The sequence below is a fragment of the Euwallacea similis genome, chromosome 7 (assembly GCF_039881205.1).
Source record: "Euwallacea similis isolate ESF13 chromosome 7, ESF131.1, whole genome shotgun sequence".
Lineage (NCBI taxonomy): Eukaryota > Metazoa > Arthropoda > Insecta > Coleoptera > Curculionidae > Euwallacea > Euwallacea similis.
Window position 1 is genome coordinate 5711791 of NC_089615.1, and position 13284 is coordinate 5725074.

The window sequence follows — 13284 nt, forward strand, 5'->3', positions numbered from 1 at the left end:
GAATCTAATTTTCTTCTAAACGATTATCGAACCCTTTCGAAAAGACCAATAGTGGTTCCGCACGCATATTCATATGAACTTTTTTCTCATTTTGACCCAAACACTATCCCTTTAAATTTGTTCCGTATATTTAGGAAACACTGTATATAACAAAGACGCATAATATTTATGTTTTTTAACTATTTTTTTACATAATGCATTGATTGTTTTCCTTATTGTGATAGGTCTTGCAGCAGGTTCAATAGATGCGAAAAAAAATTAACATCTTTGTTCGTGTTTAAGAAAATAAAACCGAAACATCGAATAAAAATCGCACTAATGCTATTTCATATACCTTGTCAAATAAGGCCAGAAAATATTTTAAACACTTTTCATATTCTGAAAAAGAGATTTTGTAGAGTCGCGCAAACATTAGGAGACTTTCCTCGCTGTTTGGAACAAACCTATTAATATGATTTAAAGGTCAATTGATGTTTAAATCATAACTTGTTTTGATGTATATTAACAAGGCGAAAGAAAGCCACTCTGTAAAAACCGATTCAATTATTCCAGATTTTCGACAGGATCATCTGATGTAAACTGACTCAATACCTAATTGAAAAGTGATCAAAAATTGCAAGGCTGTGTGTGTTTCTATCGCTACTGCCCTCTCACGCCTAATAATTCAAACTGAAGTCTACCTGTGCTCCTTTACAACAGATGGCAAAGAAACACTACTTATTTTAAGTTGTAAAGAAATTTATTGTTATTTGGAAATGGTTAGATCGTAATTGTACCACAATTGAATTGATTATTACTTTAATAAAAATATTACTTTTTTGGTTAAGAAAAGGTTTTAAACCGAGTTCTGTTCTTCTATTTCTTTATCACTGCCACCCCGCCTCACCTCACTTCAGTATAAAAACAGCTGTTTTACTGTCAAAAGTGACAATAATACTAGAACGTTGGATCGTGTTGTGATTCTGGACGTAAACAAACTTCTTTACTTCGGCATTCAAAATTAAAATTAAAGAGTTTAACAAAATGTTAAAAATAATAACTTATTTAGTTGTTGTGGTGGTAGGGGTGACTTTTGCCTCAATTGGAGACAGATCTCCAGTTTACCAAAGATGTTTGGATAGGTGCCAAATATTAAATTGTTCAGAAGGTAAGAGGGTTTAATTTCAATAATTAAGTAAATTTTGAAATACAAAAAAAGTAATCATTGCTACACGATTTCTAAGAAGTTTTTCCTTCAAGACTTTTAGAGTTTTCATTCAATAATACATGGTAAAACATTCTAGTCTAGTCTCATTTTTAATTTTCTTATCTTCCAATATATAAAATCCTTATGTTACTTATAGATGGAACAGTTTTTGTGTCAGACCATCATCAAGCAATTCACTTAAAAACATTAGCATGGTCCTGCTTGGATGAATGTAAATATAACTGTATGTGGAAAACAGTGGACTCCTTTCACCAACGCAACTGGAAAACTCCACAGTTTCATGGAAAAGTAATTAAATACTTCAATATGAAGACATAAATGTTGATTAAACTACAATAAAATACTATTACAGTGGCCTTTTATAAGGTTATTTGGGATTCAAGAACCAGCTTCTTTTGTCTTTTCTTTGTTAAATTTACTAGTCCACTTGAAGATGATCAAAAAGTTCCATAGGCAAGTGAGATCAGATAGTCCATTGTACTGGTTGTGGTTTGGTTTTTGTTTGGTAAGAAACTGATATATCATTGTTGGCAGACTTTAATAAGTAAAGGAAACTATCATTCATCATTTTAAAGGATAAAAAGAAATCCATCAGATAGTTCGTCTATTTTTTAAATTTGTTAATAATTGTTTTAGATATGTTGTAATGCTTGGTTCTGGTCAGCAATATTCCATGCCAGGGATTTTCCATTGACTGAATTATTAGACTATGCCTGTGCTTTTTCTATAGTATTAGTTAATTGCTATGTGATGCAAATCAGGTGAGTAGTAAAAACCATTTGCTGCATATATTTTATAGTTATTTAATAATATTAATTTTTAGGGTTTTTAGATATATCCTTCCTAAATTTCTGCATATTATCCTAACTGTTTTTTTCTTGGCGTTTTTTGCCAACCACACTTCGTATTTGAGTATGGGAAGGTTTGATTATGAATATAACATGCAACTTAATGTTATAGTTGGTAAGTAATGAATTTTTCCATGATTTATTCATTTTGGTATCTATTGAAAATAACAAGAAATTCTTGTTTTAATGCCACATACCTACTCTCTATGCCTCAAAAGATCAGCATATTAGGTGAAACCTAAATCACTTTAATTGCAAATTAGAACTCTGGTTTCTTACCAAACATCATAATGGAAAAGGCTCAAGATACTTAATATTTTGTTTTAAGAGGACAAATATCCTTAAATGCGTCATACGCCGTTAAAATACACAGATTTAAGCTTTAAAAATGCTTTAAAATTTTTTGAAAACAACAACAATACAAGGTAATTTTCACCCACTTGTAAAATGTAAAAAATTCCTTAATTTATTTAATTCTGGGATCTAAGTTGCAACATCCTGTGTTATTAAATTATCACTGCCTAGAAAATAGTAATGTTTTGCAAGAGTTGTAATGAAATAATAAGTTTTTTTATTCCGGAACTTTTCAAATGTTTTACATCTCAATGCTACGTTTTATTGGGCTACAATTTGCGTAACTTAATCCTACTTTATGTATCTGTGTATACCGTGCTGTGTTCAAGATCTCTGATGAAGCTCGTATTTGAAACATACTGAACAGGGTGCGTCAGTTTATACCAAGGTTTCTACTAACAGGCTTCTGACATTCCATAGAGAAACCGAATTTAAGTTAAATATATCATATATTTATATGTGAGATTAATTGGGGGATTAAAAGGCGGATGTTCTGCTTATAGTCGTAGGCAGTTGATTATGTGGCCGATTGAAAATTACTTGGGAAGCGGCATGGGCGTTATAGTCCCATCAGAGAGCTTCCAGACTCCCCAGGCCTCACATCTTTGGATTTATAAGTTTTAAGTTACTTGAAAGCTAAAGTGTGATCTCATCCCATGAACTTTAGAGAGGAGCTGATAATGAAAATACAACAAACTTGTGCATCCAGGCAAAAAAGTACTCAAGAGGTTAGGCGTGCTGTCAGCGTGTGGACGAAGTAATATCTTTGTGCGGATGGCATTTAGTGGTACGAGATTAATAAAATCAATGTTTTTTGAAAGATTAACAGAAAATTACTAAAGTAGGTGTTTCGTTTTGTTTATCTAATTTCAGGTAATTATATCGCTGCACTATAGACGAGAAATGGTGCTGCCTTTCTTTCAACAAACTGCATCATGATGAATTAACAGTATTCCTTCATTTGGCCTTACATAAATAACAGCATCTGATATAAATAATATAAACCGACGTATTGTATATTCGTTTCTTTGATAGGGCATTTGTTAGAAGAATTTTAAAAGGTTTTCACGCAGACGGTAGACACATTCAGCGTGTTGTTTAATAAAGACTAAATTTTCATGTTTTTTTCTTTGTCATCAACTTATCCTAAAGAGTCTTGTACATTGAGCGAACTTAATAGCTAGTTCCTGGCGAGTTACAGCCTCTTACTACTCACAGTTGCAAAGTAAGTTACATATGTGTTGTATAGAGCGTCGTCGGTACAAAATACGCAAACCAACAGCCAGTAAATTCGCCAAATGTAATTCAAGCTTTAGAAATATACATTTGATTTTGTTATGTTAATTGTCTATATATAAAAGTATATGAATTAAGTTACGACATACGTTTGCAACCAAAACCAATCAATCGTATTGTAGTAGTAGTGAAAATATAAATATGTTCAGTTCGAATCTTTCATTATTTCTGTTACCTTGTGTGGGAATAACGCCTCACATACAAGTAGAGGTTGCCGAAGCGGTAGAGTTGCACACCGTTCGCAGTTAAAACGAACTGAGAATAACATCCACCCCCTAGGTTCAAACTTCTAGTAGCTGCCACTTTTTCTATTCCTATTTCCCTCTTGTTGCTTCTGCTAAATCAGAAAATTTGATAATAAAAAATACCTTAATGAGAACCGGTTTTTCAATATCCTGTCAAAATCTGTCACCTTTTTATTGGCAATTAACTGGCAGATGAAGTGTTCTTCAAACTGAAGTTTAGCTTAAAGCACCTTTGTAATTGATAGACACTTTGCCTGATGGTTAACCTTGATTAGTAGTTATTTTAAATGCAGTTTAGCAGGACATCGACGAACCGACATATAGCCAATCACGCAAGATTTTGCTGATAAGTTTTGGTACACAAATTTCAATTATGCTTTCACTAGTTTACTAATTAAAAAATTATTTCCTGGAATTTCTATCGTGCAAAATCCTAAAAAATATTAAAATACAGGATGATCTCAAACAATGCCAATAATTACTTGTAGGAACCATAACAGCCATTTGTTGGTTTATTTGGGCTGTCTTAAAACGAACCAAACAACCTTACGTGTGGAAATGTTCGGTATATGTAGCGATGACTGGGCTGGTTCTTTTGCTGGAAATCATCGACCAACCGCCGATATTTTATATCTTCGACTGTCATTCCTTATGGCATTTAGCCACTGCACCATTAATTGTACTGATATACAGGTAAGATTACATTCTAAGCAATCCCAAACAAGAATCGAACAATTATTGACTTGACAAATGTCTGGAAAATGTTAATAATTATTAGACAACAAATTCGACGATCCGAGGCTTTCTATCTGAAACTCCACCCTTAATGCACAAGTGAGTGTTTAAGTTAAAGTTCCCAAGTCGAACCTTTCAAAATTCTGTTGATTTTGTTTTATAATCAAAAATTTCAGAAGGCAATTTGTCAAAAAAAGGTTTATCACCTCATTCCACACTCCAGTACTTAATGCCGGATACACTTTTTGATTCGCAAATTTGTTTTTTTATTTCTCATCCTAGATTAATACCCCTTCCTAGATAATCCACCCTTAGATTAGCATAAACCTTTAAAAACAAAAGAACAAGGCTGTGTTGCCATTTGCTTCAAAATATGCCCCAAACTAATCCTGATGATGCTGTTGGATTAGCTCTGCTGGATTCTTTGTTTGGTGATTTGACACTTATTTATATCTTTTCAGTTTTGCAATTGACGATTGTTGTTATCTGAGGAAAACAGAAATCGAAGCAGCCGCCGACAAGTACCGATCCAAAATCCGGTGAAAAAGACTGAAAAGACCAAAGTGGAGCCAATTGTTTTTGTTCAAAAAATGTTATGTTACCAAAGTGTTCTCATGTGCAGTTGAGAAATAATGTTCACTTGTTACTATATTGAGTACCTACAAAATTGCGCATGAATAAAACTAGTCACATTTTTTATTAACACTCATTTCATTTATTGCTTGTCCTAAGCCTCACTGGAACTTCTTCTTAACAACTAAAATTGAAAATGTAATACCTTAATAAATACACAAACAATATGAAAACTTACATTTCCAGGTACCCATAGCAGCTCCCTTAGCGGTATTCTGGCAGAAACTGAACACCTGACTAATATAAACCTTCGCCTCCTTCCCCTTACAATTTCTTCTACACTCCTCACTCTTATGTTTCAAGTTAATCCAAGACTTTTTCAGCCACATCAATACCCTACTCTTAAACTTCCATTTCGCTTCCTTCATTTGCGGTTCACTGGTGTCAGTTTCAATATCTGCATCCACGCCATTAGCTTGTGATTGCAGTTTCGAGATTTGCATCCCTTCTTCGTAATAATCTTCGTCACTGCTTGCCATGGGCGTGTCTCCGAGTAAACTCACATGCCCCTTTTTCGACTCCATACTGGCTTCTCGTTGGATGGAATTGGGACGTTTGTCGTCCTTGTAGATTGCCGAAAGTAATCCTGTAGCTCGAGGGTCGCAATCACGAGGGAGCCCTGTTTGGTTTGAAGCCGCGACCGCACCCACAGGGGGAGGCGTCTGATGCTTTTTTACTGTTATACTTACTACTCCCTGTGAACTTTTGTGATTCTTTGCTCTTTATCATCTTCTGGTACATATCGTTTAGTCGTTCAATCTCACTCTTCTGATAGTTTAATTCGGCCATGATTCTATCGAATTCCCGGGTTGAGTCTTTGCTTTGCATCTACATGTAATAATAAAGGACGTTTTGAAATATCTTTTCATCGACACCACACAAATAGATGCGGAAGAAGAATGAAATGATTATACATGTATATTAATCAATGAAAGAAAAGGAGCTGTGTATATAAGTTGCTTTTTGATAAATGCTTCTGTTAGGATGAATATCATTGATATATGCACCTTTATGAGCACTGTTCCATGGCTTTGCGGATAGTTAGATACAATGATATTATTGTGACCACCGCTATCGTAGCCCCTTTTCAGCCGTCGACATTTGTTACAAATGATCTCTTTCTTGCTTTTCATTTTTCTTTTTGCGTTCTTTGGTGAACCTTGAGCTGTAACAAATATTCATTTACACGCAAGTAAAGTTACGACCATTTATCGAATATCCATAAACCAAGATGAATCGATACTCATCGCCTCAAATTCATTCGATTTATGGCTGTTGTAAATCAATTATTGTAATCATTGTAATCAAAACTTATAGCAACGTGAAATGATGAGAAAAAGGACGCGAGGCCATCCGCATTTTTTTGCAAATTTCTTGAGCTAATGCAATTCTTTCCCAAAAAGTTTATTAATACATATCATTATTTCCATAGTTCAAATAGGAAAGATAAATTTAAGGAAAGAATTTATTAAGTCATATTCTATTTATTACCTTTTTTATCTCCTTTTGCTGCAACATCTTTTTTGAAACTTAATTTGGATTCCTCCTTAGAGGAACAAGGGGAAACTTCGGCTGCTGTACCTGAATCCGGCAAAGTCTGACAAAGTAGTAAATGATATAAAAAATAATAGATGATTTACTTTCTTTACCTGACAGTCCTCCTTTTTTCCTTGGCGTCTAGATTCACTTTCATATGCATATTCTTTGGCAGTGTGTCGAGATTTCGGTTCAGTGCTTCGTCTGTTCTGAGTCTCATTTCTTATTTTGAAATAATTTTGTTTATTTGAGGTTTTACCGTCTGGAAAGTGGAAGTTTACTTAGTTACTTAAGAAGGCTCAAAATCATCTAATTTCCTTTTCTTATTGGGGCGACTAATGATCGAAGGTAATTCAAAGTTTTTTAATATAGGTATCAGTAGAATCTTCATCTAATAAACAGAAACTTATCCTTCTAGAGATAATGATTATTTATGGCATGCGAGAAGTAAAGCAATGCAAGATATGACAGCATTACTTACAGTGCAAGAAGAAACCAAAACCAAGTCACACCAAAGCTAGTGAAGAACCAGAGCAGAAAACTGAAGAGATACCAATGTTTTTCTCCGAATAAAAAAATCAGAAACAACAAAAAAAAGAGATAGCCAACGAGCAAGAAGAGAGGTTTATAGAGATGTGGGCAAAAACCCTATGGTTATGAAAGTTATATATTATTCACACATCACTCATTTTTTTACATCTACATGACTAACATCAATACTACTAACCTGAAAACGAAGTCATTTCCGTAACTGTTGTGTCCGACAAAATAGGTTCTGCCTCCTTTTTCTTTTCGTTCTTTTTCTTAGAAGGGTTGAATTGATGGATTTTTAGCAGCGTCTCGAAAAAAAATTAGAAAGAAATGAAATATTAAAAAATAAAATTTTCGCAAGTGTACCTCATTAGCAGACGTTTGTGTGTCTACGGTTTTTCCAGTTTTGGACTCATTTCCTGGACAATTGCTTGAAGATCCAATTTGATTCCACGGATTTGTTTGGACCTTGATTGTAACATGTTCTGCTAAATTTTCGAAAACAAATCGAAAAACATGATTTGCAAAGAAAGTCTAAATCATCTTTAGTGTTTCTTTTACCTGACGCCTTAAGGTCAATAGGTTTCTGACTCAAAATCGTATCGCCACTCGCACTTTTGTTGCCATTTTTCTGATTTTTGAGTTTTGCTACTGAACAAGTCTGCAATTCACTTTATTAAAATTACATCCAGTACGTAAAGCCTATTTTTGAGAGAATCTCTTTCCAACCCCTCAAACTTACCCCAGGAACCTCAGAATCCCTTCTATCACCTACCTGGCATTTGCAATGCCTTATATGATATTTTGGTTTAGAAACTATAATTTTAGTCACATAATTAACCAATTCGCTTTGATTATATAAGCAAGAAGGGTTCTTCATCTGCTTTTTGTCGACTTTAGCAACGAAATTCTTCAACACTTCCTCGTTGTAATTCTTCAATATGTTGGTTAAATCCTCTCTGGACTTGCCAGCATTGAAACCATCCTTTTTAAAACGTAAGTAGGATCTCTTGTCTGAAGGTAAATAATCAATTTCCTTTGGCAAAGTTTCTTGTTCTTCCTCAACGAGATGGTCGGGATTATTTATCGATTTCAAGTTGTTGCTGGCAGAACTTTTAGCTCTGGTCCATTGCTTGTTGATGAATTCGCCTAGGAAATTTGGGAATACCCGGTAATTATTTTTTGTCATCATAGGAGCACCATATTGGCGGCGAGAGTCTTGAAATTTAACATGTCAAAACAGCATTTTTATCAATGTGTCAAAAATAAGTCAAAAATCTTCGTTTAGGTTGAAGAGTTGCATGGCGTTTTCGGATAGTATACTAGTATCACCAATTAAAGTGGGATTGTGCAAGTGAGAGAAAGACCGCACAATGTTTAATATACCTGCAACAAATTTTTTTTTAATCTCAGAACAAAATGTAGCAATGTAAATAAATGAAAAAGAAATGATTAGTCCATCACTAAAACATATCAGTAAAACCAATTTCCGTATCTTGAACGCCCAAGCAATGGTGCTGAATTTCATTTCTCACCGTCAAAGCAACTCCAATCCTGTTGGGTTTTCGTTAGTCGTAACAGTGAGCTGAAATTTGATCTGAATGCGAAATGCCTCCTCTCAGGCTTTTTATATCCAGAAGATCACGTGATCGACTGTTCTGGACACTTTCAACGAATCAAATGTTATCGCAACAATCTACTTACCAACCCAACGATCGTCCAAGGGTTTCTTAATAAAACAACGAATCAGATTAAGTCGTCTTAATTTTATTGTCACAGTCACTTGAATTTTTTTGGTAAGTATAAGGATTCTTTTAAAACTTTCTTTCAACAATTCTTCAGCGAAATAAAAATACAATATTGCACCTATAAAATTATCTCTCCTACAGCTTTCAGCGAGAACGGGACGGGAATGCATCTGATAATAATGTTACTATTGGCTGGAGATAAATAATTACCAGGATATCAAAAATTGCATTAATCGTCATAGGTACTTAAGTCAATCTGAAATGTCATATACCTATTAAATCTCGAGGAGGCGAGTGACAGCGCATGACCAAAGCGCATGGAAAATTTACTGTTAGAACTTACTTTTTTAGTTTCGCATTGTGCCCACCAGAAGTTGCATTCATTTTTGAAGTTCAAAGTATTAAATAAGTAGTTATCCTTTGAACAATCTTGGTATATTTTTATGCAAATTTCTTTTACTTTGCGTTCCCGCTTCTAAAGGATATATTTCGTAATGAACTTGGTATGCAAAGCGTAATACAGAAACAGGTTAAAAAACTCAATTGACATTTTTTGCCACTTCAGGACATAGTTTTGCATCATACGCCCAAATGTGTAGTTGTAACTTGACAATAACGCTGATTTTTTCCAAGAACTTTATTAACTTGGGCACTATCTAACTTTAGACAATTTTTGATATCCCGGAATGTGGACAATACTACTGTGGTATCGAAAGGTTCCTATTTCAGACCCTGAGGATACCGGCAAATGGAGCAAAAATAGTTAGGACAATAAATTATGCATAATAATTACAATAAGTACGCATAATAAATAAATAAATAAATAAAGGAACGTGAGAGGGTGCTAACTTCTTAGTCCTAAATAATACTATACACAACAAATTGCCTAGTAAATTTAAAGAAAGTTTAATTTACAGAAATTCGAGGTAAGAAATATGGCAAATGGCAAGGTGTTCTTACTACTAGTAAGCTCTTATGATGATTGCATTTTGCACAGTAATGGTATGTTTTTGGAAGGATTGCAAAACATTCAAAACCAACAGGCATATTTTATACTCCTGTTTTGTATAACATACGATTATTTGAGGGATTTACTAAAACTACTTAAATTCAGCTATATAAAGTGCAGATTCATCATTTCTGTTTCAGTCAGGAGTATTGTAATTTTTCTTAAGTATTTTACATATTTATGTACCTATACTTAGTGCGGTGAATTTTATTGCGTCCAGTAAAGAAATACAACTTAAAAATTAAAATGCACAAATATAAAACAGGAGATTTATTTGAAATTTAGATAAGAGTACAATTATATAAGTACCAAGCAATGCGACTGGGCAATACCTGAAGTCCTAATCGGGTAAAATGGAATTCGAGAAATCCAGTTTTGGCCGAAGGGGGATGACTTAGTTCAATATTCACCTTTGCGGTACTAATAAAGGGTCTTTCAATAGGGACGCTCCAAACTTGTTAGGTTATCGCGACCATGTTATTACAACATCTGTCGAATTTGTTGTAAATTGTTCAGTAGTGTATGGCAAATCAACATGGACTGTTATAGTGTTGAACAACGTGTGGAAAATAAAAAACTTCTTGTGGCCTAAATTGGATGATATACCGATATCACGTGGTTCCAAAAGGACACCGCTGCGCGCCACACAGCGCAGCTCACGATGAATCTTCTATACCAGCAATTTGAGGGCTTGGTTGTCTCGCGGGGCGGCGACGTTAACTGGCCATCGAGATCATACGATTTAACGTCTTTAGACTTCTTCCTTTTGGGCTATCTCAAATCGCAAGTCTATGCGAATAAACCGCACACAATTAATATCCTAAAAGTCAACCTTACAAACGAAACCCAGCAGATTCAGGCAGATTTATGAGGCAAGATCATCGAAAATTGGATCTTCCGAACACGTGTCTCCAAGCAAAGCCCTGTAGGACATTTGAACAACGTTATATTCCATATTTAATGCCATAAAATGTTGTTTCAAATTAAAAAAATACTGACTGGATATCTCACATACGACTTGTTTTATTAACATTTAAAAATCGAGCGTCCCGTTGAAAGGCCCTATATAGATATAATAGATATAATAAACCCTAGATAGATATTAATATTAACTTTTTGCCGTACTTCACGACAGGGAATCTCCCTCAAAATTTGTCAAAATTAATAATTGTGTAAAAACTTTAAACTTAGCGCGAAAACCTTCCTTTGCTCGGTTATCCACACAAGTCCCTTGCTTATTTAAGAATAGACTTCCCTGAATTTAGGTATTGCCCAGCTTACTGAACATCGTGAATGTGACTAGAACAAATCCCACTGATCGCGAGTGTAAAAATATCATATTTATTGATAATACCATGTCTAACTTGTACTTTAAGCTATCCTCCATTTCGCCTAAAAACGAACGTAACGCTTTTACAACTTGAAACGCCGCCACCACCCAAACCACTCAAGGAAATCTGCTTACTTAGCCAAATTTACAAGTCAACTTAACTCACTCTATTATATGATTACTAACATTATTATTGACTCTCAGTGTGTTTCTTTTTTGGGATAATTTTACATCATATACGTACATAGGTATAGGAAAACATTGTCAAGCATTCATATATTTAATTTGGAAAATCACAATACAACAGTGTGTCAACAGAATGGTAATAAGAGTGGTCTACGAAATATGCATCGACTATGGCATCATTATCCCTTTAGCTACATGGATTCATAGAGAAGAAAGCCTGCGATGTCCTAGTCAATACTTATTCCCTAGGTTTTACTTTCATGGGAAAATCTGCTTATTGATCCGCTTTCAGTCAAACTTAATAATGCTGAAATACAGGTATTCCCAGTTCCAGTGGAAACATTTCCAGGGGAATTGTCCAAGTGGGAGAAGAATCGCATAAGGTTTAGTATACCTCCGACAAAGATCAATGAAGTGGGCGGAGTCAGTCCGAAGGGCGTTTCCACTGCGATGTTTAAATTAGTACCAATTTCGCTGCCTTCGTGGCGATGGATTTTTTTAAATATCAAAGCAAAAAGCAGCAATACAAATAAATGAAGAAAAAAAAAATTCATCCAACACTAAAAATTATATTATATAGTAAACATTCTGGAACGGTGAAAGATCTGGCAAAACACTGGACTGACTCCGCCCGCATCGGTCGCTAGTCTTTCAACCCACTTTGTTGGTCTTTGTCGTAGATATATTAAACCTTGTGCGGTCCTTCTCTCACTTACACAATCCCTATCTTTCCATTTGAACTGATGATACCTGTATAGTGGTTAAATACAATGATTATCAATGGCGACTTTACTTTCATGTCATAAGCATGTGCAGCAACGACATGTTATTACGAGTCCACCAGTGAAACCGGAAGATTTGAACAACTCATTAATGTTTTGTTTCCGAAAATTCCGTTGCGTAAAGTCATTTTCGGAAAATCAATGCCAGGGAGTTACGTTAAAAAACATTAAATACGGGGTGTATCAAAAATGAATGATACTGGGCCGGTCGAAGTCGCCGTCGATTTCCGAAATATGTCGATGATAGCATTGAGAGCTTAATCAACTCTCATAATTATTTGAAATTATACATTTTCTAAAAGTAGACTTTATTCACCAAGTGTAGGTATATTTTGCATCAACTTTACTTTATTTGCATTTATTGGAGATTGGTGAGAAAATTTAGAGCCAAAAAGTGTATTTTCGCCATTTAATTTTTTACTGCTACCGCAAGGTAAGAAGCAATAAAAAAGATATAGGTCGTCCAGTACTAAAACCGATGCACGTCACAAAGCACGTAATTTCATTGCCAACTCTCACGTTCAAAATATGAAAAATTTTCAACAAGGAATTCATCTTTAGGTAAACAATAATTGTGTGGATGAACTGCAAATGTATGTAGTACTTAGACCTAATAATAATCTAACGTTTAGTAAAATATTTAAATTAAACATGATTGTAAATAATAAAAATATCAACAACAATGTTGGCAAGAGAGCACAGTTTAGCCAAATTTGTCGTACATTTGTTCACTTGACGTTATGTCTTCCCCATTCCACCATTTTCTTTTTGTGTGACGGTTGTATTTACTTAAATATCATCCAACTTTTCTCCATATTCTATCAAAGTTCCCGTTCTACTAGTG

At 34.5% G+C, this 13284-nt stretch overlaps 3 protein-coding genes across 4 annotated transcripts; 1 reads left to right on the plus strand and 2 right to left on the minus strand.

Moving 5' to 3' along the window:
* Positions 1 to 945: 945 nt before the first annotated feature.
* Positions 946 to 5388, plus strand: PGAP3 (Per1-like protein PGAP3). 2 transcript variants are annotated; one of them, XM_066391979.1, is made up of 7 exons: positions 946 to 1147; positions 1344 to 1495; positions 1560 to 1712; positions 1844 to 1968; positions 2031 to 2170; positions 4439 to 4643; positions 5147 to 5388. In XM_066391979.1, the coding sequence occupies exons 1-7, from the start codon at positions 1024 to 1026 to the stop codon at positions 5226 to 5228; spliced, it is 981 nt and encodes a 326-aa protein (XP_066248076.1). In that variant the 5' UTR covers positions 946 to 1023; the 3' UTR covers positions 5229 to 5388. The 2 variants fall into 2 exon arrangements, with proteins under 2 accessions (XP_066248076.1, XP_066248077.1); XM_066391980.1 differs by lacking the exon at positions 1560 to 1712.
* On the minus strand, positions 5315 to 5980 carry LOC136410054 (uncharacterized). Its single transcript, XM_066391988.1, has 2 exons — positions 5497 to 5980; positions 5315 to 5442 (listed from the first exon to the last, which is right to left on the minus strand). The coding sequence occupies exons 1-2, from the start codon at positions 5840 to 5842 to the stop codon at positions 5420 to 5422; spliced, it is 369 nt and encodes a 122-aa protein (XP_066248085.1). The 5' UTR covers positions 5843 to 5980; the 3' UTR covers positions 5315 to 5419.
* LOC136410052 (uncharacterized) lies at positions 5925 to 8011 on the minus strand. Its single transcript, XM_066391986.1, has 7 exons — positions 7947 to 8011; positions 7752 to 7873; positions 7582 to 7693; positions 6968 to 7116; positions 6810 to 6915; positions 6326 to 6483; positions 5925 to 6146 (listed from the first exon to the last, which is right to left on the minus strand). Exons 3-7 carry the CDS (start codon positions 7595 to 7597, stop codon positions 5925 to 5927), a joined length of 651 nt encoding a protein of 216 aa, XP_066248083.1. The 5' UTR covers positions 7598 to 7693; positions 7752 to 7873; positions 7947 to 8011.
* Between the last annotated feature and the right edge of the window lie 5273 nt (positions 8012 to 13284).